This window comes from Dipteris shenzhenensis, chromosome 5, assembly GCF_047967505.1.
Source record: "Dipteris shenzhenensis isolate YYH24624 ecotype China chromosome 5, Dip_SZ_1.0, whole genome shotgun sequence".
NCBI lineage: Eukaryota > Viridiplantae > Streptophyta > Polypodiopsida > Gleicheniales > Dipteridaceae > Dipteris > Dipteris shenzhenensis.
The window spans coordinates 28600343-28627166 of NC_141600.1; the positions used below are offsets into that span (position 1 = coordinate 28600343).

General features: G+C 42.3%; 1 protein-coding gene and 3 pseudogenes across 1 annotated transcript; 1 reads left to right on the plus strand and 3 right to left on the minus strand.

Moving 5' to 3' along the window:
- Positions 1–1939: 1939 nt before the first annotated feature.
- On the minus strand, positions 1940–2637 carry LOC147901827 (uncharacterized; annotated as a pseudogene).
- Positions 2638–4702: 2065 nt separating this feature from the next.
- LOC147901828 (uncharacterized) lies at positions 4703–9806 on the plus strand. The gene is made up of 4 exons (XM_087375223.1): positions 4703–5012; positions 5107–7699; positions 7806–8975; positions 9240–9806. Exons 2-4 carry the CDS (start codon positions 5449–5451, stop codon positions 9623–9625), a joined length of 3807 nt encoding a protein of 1268 aa, XP_087231349.1. The 5' UTR covers positions 4703–5012; positions 5107–5448; the 3' UTR covers positions 9626–9806.
- A 1282-nt stretch (positions 9807–11088) lies between these two features.
- On the minus strand, positions 11089–13581 carry LOC147901829 (uncharacterized; annotated as a pseudogene).
- A 211-nt stretch (positions 13582–13792) lies between these two features.
- LOC147901830 (uncharacterized) lies at positions 13793–14952 on the minus strand (annotated as a pseudogene).
- Between the last annotated feature and the right edge of the window lie 11872 nt (positions 14953–26824).

Consider the following 26824-nt stretch of genomic DNA (forward strand, 5'->3'; position numbering starts at 1 on the left):
TTGATTTTGGGAAGGGATATGATGATACTTTGTTGTGTTATGTAGGATATTAATTTCCATTAAAATGTAGATGTTATGGTTTTCACATGTATACTCCATGTGGCTCCCATCCAAATTATATAACTAGCCTGTGTCTCAAATTATCTCTTCACCTTTGTACCTTTACTAACTTACATTCATCTCCACCAAATTAACTTAGAGCAATCCATTCTTACTGCAATATATCCAATTTCCTTGCTCCCTCAATCATCAATAGGAGAACAACACGCCTCCCACTATAAATACAAATAGCCAACTAATGCTAAATACAAGAGGGATCACACAAATGCAAACCTAAAAAGCTTAACAAGAATGAGATAAGAGATTGGACTAACCGTCTCCGAAAAGGATTTGCTCATCATTCCCTAGTTCTCCAATACAATTTAAAACCTAAAAAGTTTGCATACAAGACATAGATAAGAGGTTGAACTAATCTCGTAGAGCTTATTTTCCTTTCGCCCTCCAACAATTTCAACTTTTTATTGTTCCAAGAAAGATGCAATTAGCTAGGTGTGTGAGTTGGTGTAGTTGTGTGACACTACTTAACTTCCCAAAGAGAATCTTGTCCTTCTCCCCGCACCCCCATGTAACAAAAAGAAGATGCAATTAACTTAAAGTTTCAACTATTAGACACGTGAACATTAAGTTTTTATGGAATGTATACAGATAGATGCTCCTCTTGCAAGTATGCATGAGAGCCCTAGCGAAGAAAGAATAGAAAATGCAATCAATTAGTTCGTCCCCTTCTAATTTATTGCCCGATTAACCTAGTAAGGTACCTCTTCTCCTGCAGCAAAATTTTTCAATTAAGCTCAGCTAATCAGTCCTTCCCCCTCATCCCACTAAATATCCCTTCCTTTTGGGCATGCCAAAGGCAAACGAGTAAGCGTTTGTTTTACCTTCTCTATCTATGGGGATTGTGTAAGGGCTTCAAATGAATGCTATCATGGAAGGATAAAGTGAGAGGGGATTTAAAGATTGTCATAATCTAAGGGTGATTGTTGTCTTCTTTAAATGAATGCTATCATGGAAGGATAAAGTGAGAGTGGATTTAAAGATTGTCATAATCTAAGGGTGACGTTTTCTTCTTTAAATGAATGCTATCATGGAAGGGTAAAGTGAGAGGAGATTTAAAGGTTTTCCTAATTTAAGGGTGAATACACCACTAGTGGGAGGGGCACTTTGAAAAATTAATATAAGGCATTAAAGTAAGTGAAATTGTCCCATTGCCACCTTTTTTTGAGGAGAAAAAAAAGAAAAAGACAAGCCGGTGAATGATATTCAATCATTCATAAGGCCTGCCCAAGATAAAAAAAGTAAACAAAAAGGAATCCACTTGAAATGGTGTGGAGGAAGACTTAAGGGGATAAAGGGGAGAGAGAGAGATATATATATATATATATATATATATATATTAACATCTCTAAAAGGCCAAACGGCCTATGAGACTAAAACAGTTGATACATCTGCTAGTGTTGTCTCACAACAAAATAAATAAGTTGAAAGCTGAGAGCTACTAAAGGTACTTACAGTCAGAGGGACTGCAAGTGACCCAAAACTAATGAAATACCAAGCAAGTATTACTAAAAAGTACCAATTGATTAGCATAGGCAGAAAGCTAATCAATAGAAAGGTTGCACTCTTCTCATGTCAAAAATCCCAATCATGGGCAGCTCTAGGATCTCATAACTCGGTGCCACACGTTTCCGGTGAAGATATGGGTGTCGGGTGCAAGGTCTTAGGGGCCTGGGCCTATGTGACCTAGATATGGCAATGGCGTCTCTGTGTAAATAGCGATATCCGTATGCCTAAAGGAATCATCAAAATAGCCTGCATCTAGCCTTAGAGAACCATTACAGTTCCATATACTGAACCTTAAAGTCTCAGAGGCCGCGTACCATCATGTGGATCTCCTCTCTATGATGATAACTCTCCCATCTCTATACACGGCCCACTTGCCCTGTTCACGGGCTTCAAGCATCTTTGGCATGCATTCCTTTCTATGTGCCACTTGTGCGAGGTCCTCGTCTAAGTAGATCTTCTGACCTTTGAGGACTATCCTTTTGGACAAAAATGCCTTTTTTTCCCCATATCCTCAAATTGTAAAATTAAGGCCTTGGGCCGGGCGTCATCTTTTCCTACCCGCCATGTAGCAGCAATAGGTACACTTTCAGCCCCTATCTTCAATGCTAGTGCCTTTGCATCTTTAGTGGCATCCTCTTTTTGTTCCCATCCCACAATTCTAACATGCAAGATTCGAGCCTTTCTCCGTGCCTGTTCCTCCAATGTGGCATTCATGACCTCTATTTTATTAGTTGTTACTCCTCTGTTTTTCTTTACCACTTCAATCCAGGGTGCGTTTTCTTTCATCTCATTGCCCACTTCTTGTGCTTGTTTTTTTGCATCTTTAGCCACCTCGGCCCAAGTATGCACCTCTTTTTCAACATTTTCTTTCACTTTAACAACATTTGTCTCCATGGCTACAATTGCTTCCTTGCTTTTCTGAGACTCTTTGTCCATGGCCGTAGATACATCATTTTTACAAGCCTTAAGTTGCGATTTCAATTCTGCCATTTCCTTATCTTTTACCAATTCCATGGCCTTTGTCTCAACATTTACATAATCTTTCATAATTTTATGCATATCCTTTTGTAGCAATACTTGGTGTACTTCCACTTCAACTCGCAATCTAGATTGCATTTCACACATTAACTGTGCTTGCATGTTCACTTTTAGTTCTTGCATTTTAGCCTTGAGCTGCTTTTCCATTTCCTTCTTAGCTTTGCATATATTTGTTTCCATCTGCTTCTTTATTTGATCATATATTACTTTTGCTTGTGTCTAGACTTCTTGCATAATTTCCTCCCGCATGGTGCATATCTCTGCCCTTATCAATTTGTACATCTTGTTATATACTACTTCATCAATCATCTTGGGGGTTTTCCCCAATCTCTTTGAGCTTGGAGAGAGCGTCCATTCTCTGCATTTTCAGATACAAAACTTTGGGATTTTTGGTGTCTTTTCCAGTGTGTGAAATTCAGCCTCATTTGCGATCTCTAGTGTGGCATCCCCTTCATTAAGAGCAGCCATGTATGTTTCCACAACCAGAGAGAAAGAGAGAGCATAAACTCTAGCAGGTGCAAAGCAAAGGCAAACACCGACGCCAGAGAGAGAGAGAGAGAGAGAGAGAGAGAGAGAGAGAGAGAGAGACATCATTGAGGGATTACTCTTACGGCTCAGAGAGAGAGAGCCTACCTCCTTGTGATTTAAAGGCTTGCAATAAACACAAATACAAGCTTACACCGTTGGGCCCCTGATTCATCATGCTTTCGACTCTACGGATCAAAATGTCCCTCTTCCTCCTCCCAGGGAAGAGTGCCTATGTTGGCTAGAGAGAGAGAGAAGGGAGTGTATGGGAGAAAAGGTGAAGATCCTGCCTAAGAAGACTTGAGGAGATAAAGAACGGAAGAGAGAGAGAGAGAGAGAGAGAGAGAGAGAGATGAGAAAGAGAGAAAGTCAACCACTTTAAAGTCTCCATTGAAATCCAATGAAGAAAGCCGATAGAAAAAATGCACTTTCAAAAAATTCAAGAAATGCCAAATTTCTGCTTTCTCAAAATTGCATCGTTGCTAAGGGAGGATTACCAAAAAGCGAGCAAGCCAAAAAAAGCGAGTGATAAAAAACAATAAAAGATTTATAAATCCCCCATTTAGTAGCAAAAAACAATAACTTATTCAAAAGTGCATATGTTCCCTCAATGCCATAAGGTTAAACATGCATATAACTTTAAAGCCATTAACACTAATTACACATCAATCCATGAGACAGTTTATATGTTTAACTTCCAAGTCATTGTTTGTATCAAAGACAAACCCTACTGCAATCAAGTTCTCTCTTTCTACTAGAGTAATTGAGATCATCTTTCCAAGGACTCCTTGCATGGATTAGTCTAGATTCCATGCATATGTAAACACTTAGGTTTTTTAATTCTATTCACCCTTAGAACAAAACCCATGTTTCTTTGTTACTGCAAAAATATCATTCCCTAATTATTTATTCTTACCTCCCACTAATCTTACCAATGCAACAAATTGGCCACAAATTCATTTTTTGATGCATTGAATTTTACTAGATGGCGCACAAAGACATGATAATCGTCTAAAGTACGCCTTGCCGTTTGATTTGATATGTAACATGACCCCATTTGGACTTGTAAATCAAAAGATACAGGGATGTGAAAATGTCCTCTTTTGGGCCAAAACAGGGAGCGCGTTAACGGCCCAAAAGAGGACATTTTCACATCCCTATATTTTAGCAAGATGTCAACATTTGATTGTTTTGGCCCAAAAGATGAGTTTTTAACATCCCTGCATCTTTTGATTACCAAATATAAATGGCATAATGTTACATATCAAATCCAATGACAAGGCATGATTTAGATGAATATCATGCCTTTTTGCACCATCTAAAAAACTTGTGTGCATCATAATATAAATTTTGTGACACACAATCACCTTTTTGAATACTGTGTACTGGCTACCAAGAGGAAGACCAAAAGTTGTATTGAAAGAGAAATGTCCTTCCTTGTCTCCCTCCTCCCTAAGCCACTTTCCTCACTCTCCCTTGTTGGAGCGCTTCATTTGTTGCATCCCCCTCTCTAGGTCTCTTCTTTGCCCTATGCAGCCTAGATCTCTTCCTTCACCTCTCCCGTTCACGCAGGACGTGTTCACAGTGCTTGAGCCATTCCCCAACTTCTCTATTTCTCACCTGCCCACCAAGTTTCCATAGTGCATGACTCAGCCTTCTCTATCTCTTACCTGCCGGCAAATTGAAGTCCCTGCCTTTCTACTTTTTGACAGCTCTTGTTGCTAGTCTGGGACTGTGAACGAGGACTCGTGTCGCACATCCTGCACGAGCTCTCGGAGGAGCTTAAGTGGAGGCTACAATAATACTTCACAACAAGATGCCTGCAGGTATTTTTCTTGTTCACAAAGGGCGTCATGTTGTTTGCTACTTTGTTAATTCTGACCGGAATACCTCACGCTTTCCCCATTTTTATGCCCACAGGTCTACTTTGTATGGCTTTGATCCGAAAGCTAGAGTGAGAAGTCATTCACGGCAGATCAACAAGAATCTGTGGAGTGGTAGAGAGCGGATTGTAGGTTATAGAGCTTGATTAAAGAGATAAGTTTTATCTTACATCAATTGCTCGCTTGCAAGAGGTAGGAGTCGTCCGGTGCTTGGGACAAATATTTACTCATGGAGCTTGAACAAGCAGCCCTGTCATGTGGAGAGGCAGATTGAAGTTCATGTGAGGCAGATCGAAGCCTTTTGTTGGCTACTAGAACAAAATATCATATTCTTCAGCTGAAGTGGGAGTTGCAGTGAGAGTAGAGGAGATCTGAAGATATGCAGTTCCTCCACCACCACCACCAGCATCCCCTCCTCCTCCTCCTCCTCCTCCTCCCCCCCCCTCACTCGTTGCTGTACTTCATTGCTCCTTCTCATTATCATCATCACAGTGCAACAGCACTCTGCCTTCCCCCCCAACATGACCCTTACGCCCCAGCCTTGCTGGCCTTCAAGGATTGCATCCAGTCCGACCCCCTGCACATCCTGTCCGCTTGGCAGCTCTCCAATTGCACCACCAATAACCACTCCTCCTCCTCGGCCTCTTCCTCCCTCCCTCCCCCTTCTTGCCATTGGCCCGGTGTGTCTTGTCAACCTTATCCCCCCCACCACCTCCTGTCTATCAGCCTCCCTAATTATCAACTCCTCGGCTCTATCTCCCCCTCCCTCTCCCTCCTCCCCACCCTCCGCACCCTCGACCTTTCTTCCAATAACCTCTCCGGTACCATCCCTGCCCAGCTTGCTACCTGTCACTCTTTGATTTCCCTCAACCTCTCTTCCAACTCCCTCCAAGGCCGCATCCCCCCCGAGCTTCATTCTTTACGATACCTGCAGCTCCTTGACCTCAGTAGCAACGCGCTGTCCGGGAGCATTCCTCCAGAGTTCGAAATGCTCGGTGAATTGCGTTATCTCTACCTTTCACACAATAACTTGAAGGGAGGACTGCCAACCGCCTTGGCAAACTGCACTTCCTTGATGTTCCTTGCTGTTGCGTTTAACCATCTCTCTGGCAGCATTCCTTCTGAGTTGGGCATGCTTGGTCGGCTACAAGTTCTTGCCCTTAGGGCCAATAATCTGACTGGAGAAGTGCCCGCAGCAGCCTTGGCAAATTGCACAAAGCTGGCAACGCTTGGCCTCCAGTCAAACCAACTCTCGGGCACCATCCCTCCCCAGCTCGCTAACTGTACGTCCTTACTTACCCTCGACCTCTCTGTCAACTCCTTCCAAGGCCGGATCCCCCCAGAGCTTCACTCCCTGCGATATTTAAGGGTCCTCGACCTCACCGACAACGTTGCGCTGTCCGGGAGCATTCCTGCCGAGTTCGGCGTGCTTGGTGAATTACGTTATCTTTACCTTACAGGAAATACCTTGACGGGAGGAGTGCCAACCGCCTTGGCAAACTGCACTTCCTTGACACGCTTTACAGCTGCGTATAACCACCTCTCCGGCAGCATTCCAGCTATAGAGTTGTGCACGCTCCGCGGGCTGGAGGTTCTTGACCTCGGGGCTAATACACTGACAGGACGAGTGCCCACGGCCTTAGCAAATTGCACAGCATTGGCCTTCCTTAGTCTCCAATCAAACCTGCTCTCCGGGAGCATTCCTCCAGACTTTGGCATGCTGGGTTCTTTAAATGTTCTATACCTTATGAATATTAGCGTGACGGGAGAAATCCCAAGGGCCTTGGCAAATTGTACTTCGTTAGCACAGTTAAGCCTGGTTGCAAACCAGCTCTCGGGGAACATTCCTGCAGAGTTCGGCAGCCTCCTTGGACTAACATTTCTTGGCCTCGGGGAAAATAATCTTACGGGAAGTTTGCCCACTGCCTTGGCAAATTGCACAGAATTATCAGATCTAGAACTCAGCTCAAACCAACTCTCGGGGAGCATTCCATTAGAATTCGGCATGTACCTGCATTTGCTCGAGTTTAACGCTCGCGAAAATAACTTGACACGAGAAATTCCTGGGAGCTTGGCAAACTGCACTGTGCTACAAGTTCTCGACCTCGGCGAGAATCAGCTCTCGGGGAAGATTCCTCCGCAGTTGGGCACGCTCCCTATTTTACGAACTCTTTTTGCCGGGGGCAATAGTTTTACAGGAGAATTGCCGACGGCCTTGACAAACTGCACTACTTTGGTAGCTCTTGACCTTTCGTCAAACCGGCTCTCGGGAAACATTCCTAAGGAGTTCGGCATGCTCAATATGTTGCGGATGGTTTTGCTTTCGGAAAACAGCTTGGCTGGTGGTCTAACACCTACGCTAGCAAACTGCACCGAGTTAGAAATGTTGTTGCTCGATCTCAATCAGCTCTCAGGCAACATTCCTGTTGGCCTCGGAGAAATGCTGACACTACAGCGACTCGACTTGGGCGATAACCAATTCGGGGGTAATATTCCACCCACGTTAGCAAATTGTACCGCTCTAAGCATTCTTACGTTGGCGAACAACCGATTACAAGGAACGATCCCCAACATTTTTACGTTTTTCCAACAGCTGATCCAATTGGATCTCTCTTCCAATAATCTCTCAGGTAGCCATCGCAACGTTTTTTAGATCGCCATCTATCGGCCAACACCTGCAAATACATGATCACTGATCTTCATGCGTTGTTCGGACATGTGTTTTTCTCTATTCAGGTTCCATTCCAGAAAGTCTCGCAGCCGTTAAGGGGCTTGTGACCCTTGATCTCTCGTACAACATCTTGAGCGGTCGTGTACCAGTTAGCTTTGGCGCCTCAATGAAGCAGCTTGTTGGAGTAAATCTCTCTCACAACGCGTTATCCGGTGGCATACCTTCAAGTCTACAATATTGTCTTGAGCTCCAAGTAGTGGTGTTGTCTCACAACAAGTTCACAGGCAATTTACCCACAAGTTTTTCAGACCTTCGTAGTTTACAGAAGATGGATCTATCTTACAACCAGCTGGAGGGGTACGTTCCAAATATAAGACCTTTTAACGACCCAAACCTTGTAGACTTAAGAGGAAACCCTAAGTTGTGCGGTTTAACAGCCAATCGCACCTGCAACGTGCGGACTCAAAATGGAATTGTTCAACGATCACCTCCAAATCTCAAGGTCATCATCTTTGTGTCAACGGCAGCTGCAATCTTCGCTGTATTGTTAGTCATTTTTTGCTTTCTGCTCTATCGAAGGCACCGCAACCTTGTTCGCACTCCAACTGCCAATGAGCTGTACCGCCGACTGAGCGCTACCCTTGGAAGAAAGCAGTTATTGATCGTCTCGGCCGACGAGCTCCGAGAAGCAACTCACGATTTTAGAGAGTCAAATATACTTGGCGTGGGCGGTGTAAGCACTGTGTACAAGGCGATCCTAATTCGGGAAGATACTACAGTGGCTGTGAAAGTGCTGAATGCGGAGCATGTGAGGCAAGCGGAACTGGTCCGCTTCAAACGAGAGGTGGAGCTCTTGGCCATGGTGAGGCATCGAAACATTGTGAGGGTGCGGGGATGCTGCTTCAATCTGGAGATGCAAGCCCTCATACTGGAGTTTATGCCCAACGGCAATCTGGACACATATCTCCACACGATGCAGAGGCAGTACCCATTAGGCAAAGAAGAGAAGCTCCGACTATTGCGAGGAGTAGCTCAAGGGTTGGAGTATCTGCATCACTGGCATCCGGGGGGTGTGATTGTGCATTGCGATGTGAAACCCACAAACATTCTGCTGGATGAGGAGTGGGAGCCTCACGTTGCGGACTTCGGGATTGCCAAGCTGCTGGAGGTGGGCAATCCTGATCAAAACTCCACATCCATGTTGCTTCGAGGCTCTCTTGGTTACATCCCTCCGGGTATACTCTCTCTTTCTCTCTGTGCCTGTCTAATATTTACTCTGTTACTCTCTCTATCTCACAAGCACAAGAGACACAGGAATCACGATTCACAGTTTCCTTCTTTCCGATCCATCAAATGGTTTGCCATTGGGTCGGTGTGTCTGATCATCTGATGCATTTTGCACAAGAGACAAGCATCATGCATGCCGCATCATGACAGTTTCCTTCTTTTCTATCCATTATAAATAACTTGCCAATGGTGGGACGTTTGTATGAGTACAGAGTATGGACAGACAACACACGTGAGCACCGCCGGAGACGTATACAGCTTCGGGATCGTCATGCTGGAGGTGCTCACTGGCAAGGAACCCCTTGTGCCTGCAAGTGAATCGAGCGATCACCAGCTGCAGCAGACACTTGTGGCATTGGTGCAAGCAGCATATCCCGACCAGCTATTATCCATGTTTAACACGCCAGGGATGAGCGACTCCGAGGCCATGGCATTGGCCAAGTTGGCACTCTCGTGCACTGCACACCTCCCCAATCAACGCCCCACCATGCTTGAGATTTCTAAGTTTTTCAACGATTTATCTAATAATCGTCGACAATACCCCACTTCGCTTGAGCTTTTGAATCCACAAGCCACTTATGATGAGCTTTCAGATTGAGATTGTCTCGGTTCCTAAGACTTCCACTTCATGGTCCTCTTGGGATATTTCCTTACATTTGCTCATTTTGAATGTATTTGTCCTTGAGCCTTGGAATCTTTGTCACTAGTACTTTGTCACTCCCTTTTAACACGAGTGAAAAAAATCACTATCATGTAATCTCTCCCGCTATCATGTAATCTCTCCCATCATGTAAATAGTAATCTCTCCCAGTCACAAGTTTGAAATGGAATGGATCTTGTAATGTGCACTATCTTTGTATGTAGAATTTGATCAATAATAATGATAGGCCATCTCTCTTGGGGAGACCACTCAAAGTTGTGTAAGATAGCACTTGAGTTCATTATGTAGAATTTGGGGTGAGGATAATCCTCATCCTACTCACTTTGTCTTTTGTGGGAGCAGCGCTTGCATGGGTCCCTCTTTTCGTCAACGGGCCTAGAGCCTATCGGACTTTTCCAAACGGAAGGGCAGGCTTGCATTTATCTGAGGCGAATTACGCGGAAGGTTAATCTTCCCCAACGATGCTTACCTGCATTTATCCCCTACTGCGCTCCATCTCCTCGACTGCCGCTCCATCACCCCTGCTGCTTTGCCATATCCAAAGCTGCATTGCTCCTGCTGCTGCGCTCCATCCCGCTCCATCCCTGCTGCGCTCCATCCTTGCTATGCTCCATCACGTGGAAGACCAACTCCCTTATCCAAAGCTCCCTTATCCAACGCCCCTCCATCACTGGCCATATTGGTGGAATACTCTATTAACACTGGCCTTATCCATTGCTCCCACTCCCTACTCCTTCGCAACTCCAGCTTGAGGCCTCCCATTTGAGGTGTGCTCCAAGTTTCGCTCCCACCTTCACCTGCAAAGTTCGCTGGCTGCACCCGCTCCAAGGTTCGCCCTTCCTTTGCTCCAAGGATCCACAAAGCAATAGCCTCTAAGGCTCACTGCCCCAACGTCAAGCCTCAGGCCCTCCAAGCAAGATACCTCATACTCAGTAAGCAACACTCTACTAACCCGTTTGTTTAGTCTGAGGCAGACATTTAGTCATGAATGTAATCATGCACTCTGTAAATATAATCTCACTATCTCTTTTTTTTTTTTGTAATGCCGAAATTTTTAAAATCCCTAATCTCTTTTTCCTTTTGTTGGCCAATCTCTCCATGTTATGTAATAGCATGATGTGTGAATATAATTTTTGCATTAAGGACATATTTTTTTTGGTAATGTAAACCTTCATAACCAATCACACATCCATGTGAATTTGGTGTGGAGGTGTGTAGGAGCTTATCTTAGCCACCAACACCACCACAAACCATGGCCAGTAAAAATTTCAAGCACGGAGTGGAGGATGAAGGGCACTATTGGTTTGTTTGCTTGGTCAAAAAATGCCCACTTCAACGTGAGAAGTTTACAACTCTGAGGACATTTAACAACCACAGGCGAATTATACACAACATGTCTCCTATTCCACACTTGAAGCGCGGCCCGAAGATAAAGCGAGTATGCAAAGATAAGAAAAGTGAGGATGCATCATGTGCTTCTCGCCACCTGCAACGATCGATAAAGCGCTCATTGTAGGGCTCAGGAAAAATACAGGGCAAAGCTTAGTGCCAAAAATTTATGGAAAACCTTGCCTTGCAAAGAAGGGATAAATGAAGCACAGTGGATTGAGGAGCATGTTCAAGGTTTCATGGCTACCTGGGATGCTCCAACTCGTAAGGAGAAGCGTTTGTCCTAAACTTCTGAGAAGGTTCTTGGAAAGAAGCAAGCCCATCAAGCCTCCATGGCTACATCCCTCGTCCCTGAGTCAAAGTGTGATAATCCTTTTGTTGATGATTCCTCGGAGGAGGACTAAGGAACTATGTGCATCTTGTGCTTTGTATTCAAAATGCAACTATTGTAATCTCTATTTGGAAATGACATTGTAAGCCTTATTTATTGTGAGTCATAATACAAGGCTTTCCTTTATTGTCCATGTTGATCTTTTCATTCATATTAGTCTCCACTCTTTATTATGTTTCCTCTAAGTTTAATATTGCTTTGTAACTCAAGTTCTGTATATAACCATTTTGATTTTTCTTCCATTATAAATCTGAAACTGCGAGAGATAATGAGTTTAAAGCTAAGAGAGAGAGAGAGAGAGAGAGAGAGAGAGAGAGAGAGAGAGAGTTTCTGCCTACATGAGCATATGACTTTGTGCATTATCAAGGATCCACCCATTTTAAAAGCAAATTAGAAGGCTAGGGACAAAATTACAACATTTGTATACAGTCGTCTCAAAATATGCAAAAAATAATCCATACTTGATGACATGTTCCCAGGTAGACAATCAATTCAATGTTTCAAGATTAACAATAACATCAACTATTAGGTTGTCTTGATGTAGCTTGCTTGTCTAGTTTTTTTGGCATGGTTACAGGAGCCTTCTTCTTGGGCCTTTGGAAAGGCTTTGCACTATCATGTGGTGTTCTTCGCCTAGCAAGACTTCATTCCACAAATGGCTTCTTTCGAACAATGCTGTTATCATAACCATCTTCCATAACCTAAAACTGTACACAATCTGTCATCTCACTAGCATCTTTTATATCACAAAATTTGTGCTTCATTTGCCTCATTAGGGACACTAGATGTTGACGTAGTCTCATGTCATCACCTGTATGAGGAAAATTTAAAAATTAGAGGCTTGCCATTCTCTTAAAAAACAAATAGAGACTCTCCAAATTTTTATGGCAACACTGACATATAAATGAACTTCGATTGCCTACTCACCTATACTCTCCATTTCCCAAGTGGATCATTCCATTTTGCAAGAAGCATAGGAAGTGCTCTGACCCTACACATTGCCACACCTTGGCTCTGACCCTACCAAAGAATACCTAGTGCATGAACTGGAAAATTATGCAATCACCTCTAAGTCCATCGGGACTTAATGCCATATCAGTGTCATGTGACTCCTTTGATGACATGGTAGGCAAATATCTTGTCTTTTCCTTGAAGGTGGAAATCCAAGCACAGGCTTTTACTATATCTAATCTTGGTTCCCCCTTGAAGACCATGCCTACTACAAGTATGCACAAATTCATTAAAAGAATGTTCTTTGGTCTCACCCTTCCCTATGAATGAAAACTCCTTTGAGCAATGACACACATGCATGCAGTGGAAGAAAAAATCACCTGCGATCTCGACTGCTTCATCCAAGTCTGACATAATTGACTTCAATAACATTTCTCGATTGTGTGGGCCCTGGTACAACGTATCTGCATGAAATTCTAGCCAATCACGTGTGTGGGCATGAACTGTAGGTGTTGGACCAAGTGTACATCTCATTGCAAAATAAAATGACATAATTTCATCAGTTTATTATGTGTATCTTTACCTGAACGTTCATGTAGATGTAGTGTCGAGTCATGTACATGCATTCTTGTTGTTGGAGCATGTGATGAAGAGGAAGCACCAATCTCGTCCTGGTACAAGTTGTGGCACTTGCGAATGATCGTGTGCACCTCTAAGCCCTGAAGAAGCATAACTTTGATTTGATGCTTACACACATTCCCTTTCTTGGACCAATTACAATTGCAGCAGGCCTATTCAGAGATGGCATTGTACACGGTGTAATAATGTTCGCGTTTGCTTTCACTTAGAACTGATGCAGTGCGTCCATCCCTTGAAAATGTAACAGATGCATCGCTAATATTGAGGGCTCTTGTGACAGAATGCTCTATTAGCCGTTCATGTTAAAGTTATGCTTAAACCCTTTCTCTTTAAGAACATCCATATACCAGTAGTAGGGTAAGCAAGCTGATGTAAGCTTATGTACCGGCCAATCTAGACGTCGCCCATATATTTTTTTCTTCTCACATAAAAAGCGAGACTTTAGAGTTGCGTGGTATGACTCGATTGCCCTGTTCATGTCTTGATTTGCATGTGGGAGAGTACGTGCTGCTCAAACCCACATAGTTGTAGCACAACTAAGCAAGTGAGAGGTTACGCAAGATTTGTAGACCCAATAGACAAGTCAGCATATAGAGAAGTAACACCACCTTGAGTATGGATATGTCCGAACTTACGTAAGCGATGGGCCCATCGATCTTGAAAATACTCTGGGAACTTCGATTCCTCGACAAAGTCTTGTATGAATTGGTCAATCTCCATCTCAGCCTCAACCATCAATTGCTTGTCAGACCATGATTTATCACGTCCCATATTCCCAACCTCTTAAAAATCTCGGCACGCTTGGGCCAATCATTGACCTTTTTAATGACATGCTTTAACCAGCACCGTCGAACATGCCAAAGGCATAAATATATAGGTATATTGAAGACACATCTACATGCATTCAAAAAAAGAGTAAGTAAGATATTAGGAGGTCTTAAATTAGCAGAGACTGAGAACACACAAATGACAATATGCATTATCCAATATGTATGTGTACCTCAAAGCTTGGATTTTAGCAGCTGCATCATCTACCATAAAGGCATTGATATCCCATGACTTGTTAAGTTCAAGGACATGATTGTGTAACACTCTCAACCAATATTTGGCCACATCCATAGTGGAACTCGAGGTGATCACCCAAGCAACCGGAACTCCATTATGATGTGGATCAAAAACCAACATAGTGTACAATTGAAACTACAAGGTAGCCAAAGTGTAGCTATCATTATATTACTAGAACATGAAAGAAATATAGGATGAGAATGAGAATGAAAAATGCAGTTATAATAAGGTGTAGATAAATATAAACTCTTACCTTATACACATTTGTTCCAAATGTTGAGTCTAATGCAACCAAGTTATCATTTCCAAACTCACTCATCTTCTGTAGTTGCCAAGGTGTTTGGATACCAAGGATGAAGTCATGGCGATTGTCTTGTTCTTGGTATACAAAGACATGGTCTCTATTCTCAATCATCCACATTCGTATGCTTTGGGCATCATTGGAGTGTAGTTCATACGTACTCGAAGCTAAACGCTTCACAATATTGAGTACATCCCTAATGGAAACAAAATCGTCTCTTTGATAAACACAATCCGGGCTTAACTGTTGCCTCTAATGCACCATTGCAATGTGCTTGTCCAAAACTTGTGAGGAAGTGAACCCCTTACACAACATATTGAATATCCATTGTTTCCTGTCTAAGGATAGCCATGGGGCAAAAGCATGGTTGGGATCACTTATAATATCCATAGAATTTCCATGGCTAATAGTGTCATCCAAGTCAGTGTGATGCATGTGAATGTATGAAATGCATGCTACGTCAACCTAGTGATACAACTACTTTACCACAAAATGGCATTGGCAGCCTACTGCATTCCGCCCATGCATTGCATGAGGCCTAGATCCTTTTGCTAACTTTGGAACTTTGTTGGGATCCACAGGGAGTAGTAGAGCATTTCTGGCATCCAAGGGACCGAAGGAGCACCAATACCTACACCATACCCATATTGCAATGAGGGAGGACCTATTAACAACAAAGGATCGAACTCAACATAAATTGATAAGAGCTTACGTTTTTTTAAGTAACCAAGAATTGTCTTTTGACTTTTTGAGGCACCCATCCTTTCTATGTTCCATCTTTTGGATGCGAAAGCTTGTAGGGAACATCGAGTTTTGGCTCTCTCCCTCAATGAAGTCGTCAACACGATCCATGTTGATGTATGCTATGTGACAGAACTTGTATCGAGATCCAAGGTCTTCAACAAGATCCCAATGCAAGTTGCTCACATTAAATAACCCAATGGCGAAGCTTTCGTTTTTAAAGTCCATTGATATATATATAATTGACGACATTTGGCACCCATCTTCAATATAGGTGGTTTTTCATTCGGATCGTTCTGATCCAAGATGGTGGTACGTGATCCAAGTTGCACCACAAAGTAAGCAAATTTTTGAAGATTGAGATGTGGATATGGAGATGACACTACCAATGCCGGATCCAATTGTAGATCACCATATAAGCCAAGAGGAAGATGCGCATAATGGCATCGCACGGGAGGAGGATGGAGATCACGATATTGACGAAGAAGACAACAATCATCAAGATCAATCACCACACTTAAGCTTTATTGAAGACTCGGGGGGGTCACTTTGTATAAACCCTCTATACCACGTGCGTTCAAGGCATATTTCTAAAATCCCTTATCTGTGTAAAATTTTCATTAATAAAATGTACCCCTTTTCTATACAAATCTGTAAATTTTTTTCAAAACTATTTTAAATAGTCCCTTATGTATATTTATTTCTGTAAATTTTAGAAATAAAAAATTTCCTTTTGTTGAACTCATGTAATAGGGTTACATATGATGAGTAACCCCCCCGAGATTGAAGAAGATGATCAAATACTTTTAGGTGAACGTACGATGCTAGAGTACGATGATGATATAGGAGATCAACTCGGTATAGAGTTGGAGATAGACTTGCTTGGCGCCTTAGACTTGGCTCAAGATGAAACAGTTGATGTAAATGCTCTTATTTGATTTTTCTCATCTCAAACTTGGACATGAATATATGAGCTTCAAAGGCTTGATGTACATGCTCTCTTTTTTTCATTCTCTATGAGCTCAAACATGTATGAAAATTTAAAAAATTTTGTCATTGGAAAAAACTAACTTTTAAGGCCTTTTATTAAAAAAAAACCTCTCTGTAAAAAATGTCGCTATAATATTTTGTATTAGTGTCACTATATAGCGACTTTTAAAAGTCGCTATATAGCGACTTTTGTAAAAATCGCTATATAGCGACTTTTAGCAACAGTCGCTATATAGCGACGATTTACGAAACCCGCTTTTCATACCGACGATTAACGCTAAGCGGGCGCTAAATGTCGGTATGTAAACGTCGCAATAGGATCTGTGTGTAGTAGTGTCTGGCCTTCTCATATGATGATTGGAACCTCCTTGACTCTTTGGGATATTGGATCCCCCCATATCTTTGTGCATAATTCTTTTCATTGATTCTCATTAGATATAGAACTATCATCCTCCTCATCACCTGAGCTAGAGTTATCACCCTCTCAGTCACTACCATCCTTTTCCCCTTTCTCTTCTTTAGTATTTTCTTTTTTGAAGAAGGTAGTACAATTGTAAATGCATCAAAAATTTGGATTTGATGGGTGTTATCAATGACATTTACATTTATACCATTATGTAGTAGCTTTTCTACAGGAAACCCATTCGGTACAATGCTACCATCCATCCATCATTAAGTAAGTTTTCTGCCATCTCCACTATCAGGTGTGGATCCAACGGCTTTCTATAATCCACCATTGTTGCATCAAGTTTAGGCTTTTCTTCCTCAATGTAATGAGGCTTGAGAAGCTTTTTTGGAGCTTCAATGAGATTATCACCACCCCTGATAAGAAACACATTAAGAAAGGCTATAAGGTTGTAATGGCAATGCCTTCTAGTATGCTAGGCTGATGACATGAGACTATACCATGGAATAATTTTGTGACTAAGTATCCAAATCCCCAAGTCAAACTAGAATACAGAGCATCCCTTTGTGATTCTGACATGAACAAGTCCAATGTTGACCTTTTCTTGTCTGCCAAAGGATAATTTATGATAAACCATAGAAGGTCAACTATCCCTGATACTCTACGGTCCTACAACTCATTTATGAAAAATGTGCATGGCTTCTCCCACACATCAATGTCTGTTCCCATGAAATGCTCTATATCCATGCCAATGATGTGTGATAAGTTTGTATCTTGCTCTGATAACAAGATATCATAAGAGAAGCTGAAAGAAAAACCAACAATTGTTATACCTTGCACCATGCACTCCAAGATCTTCTTCTTGATCTCCAAATATTCTGTCTCTAACACCTTTGGCATTTAGTTCTTAGATCCTTTGTTGGTGTGTCATATGTATCCATTGAACTCAACCACATTCTAGCCCATTTCTTATCCACATCAACTATTTTACCTACTAACTCCTCATCTAAAGTGAGTAAAAACAACATAGAGTAGCCTCACTTTGAACCATTCGGGTGAATGGAAACTTCATCCAAGTGACTATGCTTGCTCTTTTTTTCAACAAAGCACTCACCATTAAGGAGCTACTAGCATACATCTTTTGTTACTTGATCTGGAATGAATCTTAATGGTCTCCACCAAATAATGGAGATCGATTTTATTATTGCTTTCTTCTGAGTCTAGGATTGGCCAAGGAATTAAATCGCAGGTAATTAATTCGAGAATTGAAAACTATTAAAACGTCTCTTTATAATAAAATTCCCTATAAAATTTAGGAATTTAATTCGAGTGACTAGGTGCCCGGCTAATGCCATACCAAAGGGTTGTTTGGATGGTACCTTGGGGTACTTTGAGTTCCAAAGGTACTTCAAAAGGTACAATATGGTACTTTAAGTTCAAGATACCTTGGTATACTTTGAATTACACAAGGTACTTTGGATGTACCTTGGGGTACTTTGAGTTCCACAAGGTACTTCAAAAGGTACAATATGGTACTTCGAGTTCCACAAGGTACTTCAAAAGGTACAATATGGTACTTTTAGTTCAAGATACCTTGGGATACTTTGAATTACATAAGGTACTTTGGATGTACCTTGAGGTACTTTGATTCTATAGGGTACGAGGCAAAATGTACAATTGGGTACCATGAATAGGTACCAAGAGGTAATTTGCAACTTCTCCCCCTCCATAAATCATGCACTTTATTGCTCAATCCTAGAGAACCAATGGGGTTAAAGTATATGTGTTTACATGGAATATACATCCCTTTCTTTGCATCTCATTGCATTAAGTCTTTGCAAGAGCAACATGGGAACTATGATATTGTCACTGTGTATTTTAGGCCCTACAATACCTCTGTAGCCCATACATGGAATGTGGACCAATCTATCCTAGGTGTGCCCGATCATTTGCCTAGAGTATGGAAGGTTTCTGTTGAAACATCCATAAGAAATGTTGAAAAAGAGTGGTTGCAAGAAGCTGATTTTGTACTTGAGGATTAAATTTTACATGTCTAGAGATGAAACGTATAGAGGAATGTTGTGGTTATGAGTCATGTTTGTCTTGGTCAAAGAGATGATAGAATAGTGGAGTGGAGATCTAGACTGAGCAAAGACTTTCATGATAGGATTCAGAAGGCCTAGTGTTTAAATGCAAAAGTGGTCCAACAGAAAATTCACCTCTCCACCCCAACCCCAGTTGCCCAACTTAGTGCATATGCAACAAGCTCCCCCCCCCCAAAACTATTGCACAAATGGGTATAATATATTTTTTAGACCTTAAACTATGAGGCCTTTGCAAAGTATGTACCCATAGGGTATCATTTTCATGGCATCATCCTTGGGTGTTGAAAAATATGCTTCGTTATGCTTCTAACATATATGCCTATCTCCGATGGATATGATACTTTGTATAAGCCTTAAACTCACTTTGTTCAAGGCCTCTATAAAGTATCATAGCTATCAAATATCATTTACATGGTTTGAAAAGCACATTTTCTTGTAAATTCTTAGTATGCAACATGCATGAGCGCTATATAGTGACACTGGAAATGTCGCTATATAGCGACACTGGTAAACGTCGCTATATAGCGACACTGGTAAACGTCTCTATATAGCGACGATTAACAAAACTTAAAAAAAAGGGTTAGTGGGGCTAAACAGGGCTTCCTTTTGGCCCTGTTTAGCCCCACTAATCCTTTTTTTTTCTGTAATTACAAAACAAAGTTTTTTTATAACAAAATTTCCCTTGCGAAAAGGGTGATATAAAATCGCTCTTGTGAAATGATGAGCAACAAAAGCATATACATGTTGGACATATACAACATTGTTTGTAACAAAATTACCCTTTTGAAAGGGCGATACAAAATTGCTCAAACGAGCGGATATACAAAATGCTACTACCACTACTACTCATCCGAATCCGAATCATCCTCGTCTTGTTGGCCTGTTCCTTGGTCCTCGACACCTACGTCTTCTTCCTCATCCTCACTACCTGTGTCTGATCCTTGGCCCTGTTGATCGCCCGCCTCCGATGATGGGACGCTTGAGCTTTGACCCTAAGAGTGAACCATATAAATCAAAAATTAGATTGGAACTTAAATTAAAAAGTGAGATTACAAGTAGGAGTAAACTTATACCGTGTGAGTAGCCACCTCAGCCCAATCGCCCGTCGCTCCCATTGCCTCTTGCTCAATGAACCATGGCTTTGTTCCTATCCGAAATGCGCGTTGCGTCTCTGCATCTGTAGGAAGATGACCCATCGCAGCGCTTGCTGTGGATCCAATTTACGAGAGTTAGAGTTAGCTAAAGTGCATGTAATATGTAGTAAAACAAATAGAACAATACATTAAATGAGAAGAAGTAGACTTACCACGGTTGCCTCGAACGCATACCATCCGCCTGCACCAAAGTGCAAAGTACCTATGACATCCAACCATCTCTTCGCAGCCCTCCTCTGACCCTCAAACAATTTAGGATGGTCCCTATGTTGCTTCTTGAAGTACTTCCAATCAGCTTTGTCTGCCCAGTTGGGTTTAGCCAACCCCTTTGTGATGGAAGTACGCAAGGTTGATCTACGATGCTTCAAGACCAAACCCATGCACTCTCGCATATAATCGTCATTAAACTCCACATTTGGCAGATTAGGGTATCTTTGTTTTAACTCATCGATGACTGCCTGCTTCTTTTGGGCATCTTGATACCGCCAATCGGTATTTATGCCGCTCTTGAAGTGATGACTCATCAACCTCCTCATGGCGGCCATCACTGCTTTGCCCTTTTTATCTTCTATTATCTCTCCGACAGATGTGATTTGATAGGAGAGATCCCCTGATGAGTAAGGAGGACTGACGGTAGTAGAGTCAGAAGGAGTAGAAGCTGCACGAGCGCTTCCGGAGTGAGGAGTAGCAGTGGGAGTAGGAGAGGGAAAGGGACCTGACTGATACTGTGTCTCCGAACCAAGTGGAGACCTAAAGGAGCATGAGCGTGCTGACTCGTCTACATCTCCCGACTCAGCACAACATGAGCCGCCCGTCCTACCCTTCCTTCCCTTGCAAGAGGCATGTGCAGGTGATGATCCCACGGTCGAAGGGGCACGAGGGGACAGCTGGGCAGTACGTCCACCTGTTGGTGTAGGGGAGGGGATTGCTGAGGTCCTCTGAGATAGCAAAGAGAAGAATCTCACTGCCTCCTCATCGCTCATCTGCACTACAAACTCGTCAGGACTCCCGACAAAGCCATGCGCAGCTAGCAAAGGAGTTCCCCGAGAGGTAGTCGCAGTGCTATGTGGAAGAGGAGTCGGACCAAGGGTAGTCATAGTGCTAGGTCCGAGAGGAGTCAGACCAGGGGTAGTCCTCGGGGTAGTCGCCTGAGAGGAATCAAAGTCCTCTGGAGCATAAAGATCATGAGCTCTTCTCCTGCGAGGCTGTCCATACTCATCGGATGAGCGACGTGATCCCATGTCTAACATAGACACAAACACAAAAACAAAAAAAACAAACAAACATAAGCATAGGCATAGGCATAGGCAAGAAGAAAGAAGAGGGAAAGGAAAGAGGGAATAAAGAGGGAAAGGAAAGAAGAGGGAAAGGAAAGAGAAGAGGAAGAAGAGGGAAATAGAGAATAAGAGTTAGAGAGACTAAGCTCATGCTTATGCTTATGCAGAAATAGAGAATGAGAGAAAGGGGAAATAGAGAAGGGGGAAAGAGAGAAGCTAGAGAATGAGCTTATGTGGAAATAGAGAATGAGAGAAGGGGGAAATAGAGAAGAGGGAAAGAGAGAAACATAAGCATGAGCTTATGCGGAAATAGAGAATGAGAGAAGCATAAGCATGAGCTTATGCGGAAATAGAGAAGGGGGAAAGAGAGAAGGGGGAGGGAAAGCTTATGTGGAAATAGAGAATGAGAGAAGGGGGAAATAGAGAAGGGGGAAAGAGAGAAGCATAAGCATGAGCTTATGCGGAAATAGAGAAGGGGGGAAATAGAGAAGGGGGAATGAGAGAAGCATAAGCATGAGCTTATGCGGAAATAGAGAATGAGCTTATGCGGAAATAGAGAATAAGAGAAGCATAAGCATGAGCTTATGCTTCTCTCATTCTCTATTTCCACATAAGCTCATGCATAAGCATAAGCTTATGTGAAAATAGAGATAGAGAAGGGGGAAACTTAAGCATAAGCTCATGCTCATGCATGAGCATAAGCATGAGCTTATGCGAATGAGAGAAGGGGGAAATAGAGAAGGGGGAAAGAGGTGAGGGGGAATGAGAGAAGCATAAGCATAAGCTTATGCAGAAATAGAGAATGAGCTTATGCGGAAATAGAGAATGAGAGAAGGGGGAAATAGAGAAGGGGGAAAGAGAGAAGCATAAGCATGAGCTTATGCAGAAATAGAGAAGGGGGAATGAGAGAAGCATAAGCATAAGCTTATGCGAAATAGAGAATCAGCTTATGCGGAAATAGAGAATGAGAGAAGCCTAAGCATGAGCTTATGCAAAAACTCATTCTCTATTTCCGCATAAGCTCATGCATAAGCATAAGCTTATGCGGAAATAGAGAAATAGAGAAGGGGGAAACTTAAGCATAAGCTCATGCTCAAGCATGAGCATAAGCTCATGCTTATGCTCATGCATGAGCATGAGCTTATGCGAATGAGAGAAGGGGGAAATAGAGAAGGGGAAAAGAGAGAAGGGGGAAAGAGAGAAGCATAAGCATAAGCTTATGCGGAAATAGAGAATGAGCTTATGCAGAAATAGAGAATGAGAGAAGCATAAGCTCATGCATAAGCATAAGCTTATGCGTAAATAGAGAAATAGAGAAGGGGGAAACTTAAGCATAAGCTCATGCTTATGCTCATGCATGAGCATGAGCTTATGTGAATGAGAGAAGGGGGAAATAGGGAAGGGGGAATGAGAGAAGCATAAGCATAAGCTTATGTGGAAATAGAGAATGAGAGAAGGGGGAAATAGAGAAGGGGGAAAGAGAGAAGCATAAGCATGAGCTTATGCGGAAATAGAGAAGGGGGAAATAGAGAAGGGGGAAAGAGAGAAGCATAAGCATAAGCTTATGCGGAAATAGAGAATGAGCTTATGCGGAAATAGAGAAGGAGAGAAGCATAAGCTCATGCTTATGCTTCTCTCATTCTCTATTTCCACATAAGCTCATGCATAAGCATAAGCTTATGCGGAAATAGAGAATGAGAGAAGGGGGAAATAGAGAAAGGGGAAAGAGAGAAGCATAAGCATGAGCTTATGAGCTTATGCTTCTCTCATTCTCTATTTCCACATAAGCTCATGCATAAGCATAAGCTTATGCGGAAATAGAGAATGAGAGAAGGGGGAAATAGAGAAAGGGGAAAGAGAGAAGCATAAGCATGAGCTTATGCGGAAATAGAGAAGGGGGAAATAGTGAAGGGGGAAAGAGAGAAGCATAAGCATAAGCTTATGCGGAAATAGAGAATGAGCTTATGCAGAAATAGAGAAGGAGAGAAGCATAAGCATGAGCTTATGCTTCTCTCATTCTCTATTTCCGCATAAGCTCATTCATAAGCATAAGCTTATGCGGAAATAGAGAATGAGAGAAGGGGGAAATAGAGAAGGGGGAAAGAGAGAAGCATAAGCATGAGCTTATGCAGAAATAGAGAAGGGGGGAAATAGAGAAGAGGGAATGAGAGAAGCATAAGCATGAGCTTATGCAAAAATAGAGAATGAGCTTATGCGGAAATAGAGAATGAGAGAAGCATAAGCATGAGCTTATGCTTCTCTCATTCTCTATTTTTGCATAAGCTCATGCATAAGCATAAGCTTATGCGAATCTCATGCATAAGCATAAGGTTATGCGGAAATAGAGAAATAGAGAAGGGGGAAAATTAAGCATAAGCTCATGCTCATGCATGAGCATAAGCATGAGCTTATGCTTATGCTTATGCTTAAGAATTAGCATAAGCATAAGCTCATGCTTATGCTCATCCATGAGCATGAGCTTATGCGAATGAGAGAAGGGGGAAATAGAGAAGGGGGAATGAAAGAAGCATAAGCATAAGCTTATGCAGAAATAGAGAATGAGCTTATGCAGAAATAGAGAATGAGAGAAGGGGGAAATAGAGAAGGGAAAGAGAGAAGCATAAGAGGAAAGAGAGAAGCTCATGCTCTCATGCTATGCAGAAATAGACAATAAGAGGGAAAGGAAAGAGAGAAGGGAAAAGAGAGAAGGGGGAAATAGAGAAGGGGAAAGAGAGAATAAGAGGAGAGAAAAAAGAGAAGGGGGGAAAAAGAGAAAAATAGAAGGGGGAAGAAGGAAAGAGTTTGAGGGGAAGAGAGGGTTCCTACGCCTATCAGTGCAGCTAGCGCTTAAGGCGCTAGCTGCAGGCCAATGCAAATAACAAAAATAATAAATGGAAAAAAGAGGAAGCACTTACCTGAAATAGTATGTCCTGCTCGGTGTAGCGGACTGGCCCTACAAAAGAGAGAAAACAACCCATTTTTTCAAATAAGATGTTAGTGGAAGGAGGAGATTGAGGAGACAAGGAAAGGAGGAGATTGAGGAGACAAGGAAAGGAGGAGATTGAGGAGACAAGGAGAAAGAGAAGGAAGAGAAATACAGAAAAAAGAGGTGAGTTTTCTTTCTTTCTTCAAATTAATCTTGTTTTTTGTTTCAATCCTTTCAAAACAAGCATGAAAACTAGTTTACAGGTTTAGCAATACAAGAAGAAACACTCACAAAACTAAAGCTAATAAACAAACAACCTACATTGTTGAAACAAACTCACCTCTTGCTTTCTTTCAAGAAACCAAAGAGGGAAAAGGATAGAGAGGGAGTACAAGAGGTAGGAGAAGGGTGAGGAGTGGAAAATAGAGTGGGAGGTTGCTTGAAATAGGTGGGAGGTCGTCAAAAATAGGTGGGAGGAGATATTGGCTTGCTTACTTGAGAGATTAGGGAATAGTATGAAGAAAACGTGACGCGATTAGAGTTTCGGGTTTTAACCCACAGTGTCGCTATATAGCGACGTTTTTAATTAAAAACGTCGCTATATAGTGACAGAACAGAGCAAAAAGTCGCTATATAGCGACGCTTACAGTCACTTTTTTGATGTAGCATCAAAAGAAGCTCAAACATGCTATTTTATAACTGTTAATATCTCTTCTTCATGCTTATGTTGTCATTTTACAAGTGTAGATGGAAGGGACGAGTGGAAGCTCGTCCGATGATGCGCCAACGCTCACGAGCATGAAGTGGCTTACGGAGAGGTTATACTATCATTGCACTCATTGCAAGCGAGAAGTACGACATCAATGTCGTATTATCATGCGCCACTTGCGGATGTATGGGGAGGAGCCGGAACCAGTACCCCCCATTGGTGTTGCACATGTTGATGGACCATCGGTAAGTCAAAGCTATTTAAGTTCGCAATCTTATTGTATACCAGGAAATAGAAGATCTTATATTTACATGAAATCTTAAAACAGGATGAGGAGGGTGACGAGGGTACACATATACCTTCTCACTTTCAGTAAGACTATAGTCTCCCGGATGACGACGAGGGTATGGTCAACATGATGGATTCCATTTTTAGGGACACTACATCCCACGTACACATGATGTTAGAGTCTGAGGTCAAAATGCGAGAGTTGCAATCAACACAATTGTACGAGGGTGCTAGGATGTATAAACTACGTGCTTGTCTCTCAATCTTGAATCTACAAGTACAGTATGGGTGGTCGGATACAAGTGTCTCGGCCTTAATGAGGTTAGACCTCACACATTGAGGATTCCCGCAGATTGTGCAGCTTGGAAGCACATAGATAATCAGTGGCCGGACTTTGCGAGGGAGCCACGCAACTTACATCTTGTGCTAGCCATGGACGGCGTGAATCCTTTCGGGTTACGCTCGACATCTTGAACGACATGGCCCATAGTCGTGGTGAATTACAATATCCCACCATGGCTAACAATAAAAAAGGGACACCTCATGCTTGCACTAGTGCCAAGAAAGTACAAGGAAAAAAACATGGATGTGTACATGGCACCTTTGATAGAGGAGTTATAGATATTATGGAGAGGAGTGCAGGTCTTTGATATTTCCAGAGCTCCTAGACATACCAATGATATTTTGGTCAAGGGTATCTTGATGTGAACCATGCATGACTACCAAGGATATGGAGAGTGCGCCGCAAGTACGTGGTTGTGTCTTTACATGTACAATGAGGGATTATGCTTTTTTTACTCTCTTTTGCACGCATGTCTTGTACTAACACATTCATGCACGCGTGCAGGACTTGTTACAAGTGGGTACCATGCTTGTACTGTTTGTGGACCGGCTCTGAAATCACTTGCACGCTACTCCAAACATATGAGGAAAAATGTTTATGAAGGTCATGCTCGATACCTTCCGCTTGACCATCTCGCACATGGAGGTCAGCTTGATCCACCACCATCATATTTGAAGGCAAGTGATTGGATTCAAGCTTGGAGGGCGAATGGAGAGGAACCTCCTCCTGGTATGAAGAGGCTATCGATCTTTCACGAGCTTCCTTATTGGGGTTAGTTACAAATCAATCATCTCTTGGATCCCATGCATATCTTCAAGAATGTGGGGGCTACTATTTGGGCACACTTGGTTGGTTCCAAGGACTCGAGAGGAGTGCGAGAAGACTTGCATGCTATCAATAGGATGTCTCGTTTGTGGCCCCAAGTGCATGCTTCGGGAAAAGTTGTCCTCCTGAAAGCAACGTGGATCCTCTCTACGAGGGAGGAGGCAGCGGTCAAGGCAGACATTGCCTCTTTTCAAACACCGACAGGGTACATGCATTGCTTGAAAGGAGCATTTTCAAAGGACAATAAGCTTAGTGGCCTCAAGTCCCATGATTGGCACAAGGTCTTACAGGTATTCTAAGTAGAATTAGTGTACCGATAATCGTGATGCGTTAGCGTAATTATTATTATGTTATATTGTTGACATGACTTCATTGTTGCTTTGATAGTTCATCCTCCCAATTACAATAAAAGGGTGCTTACAAGAAGATGTTAGAAATGCTATATTCAAGATCTGTGGTATTGTGAGGTATGCTTACTATCAAATCGCATTGTGTATTTTCTTCATGGACATGTGAAATAGGTGGATATCTCAAATATCTTACATATGCATGGACATGTGAAATAGGTGGATATCTCAAAAAGAGATCTCTATATCGAGCATTGAGAAGGCTAGGGTGGAATCCATCCAAGCTGTA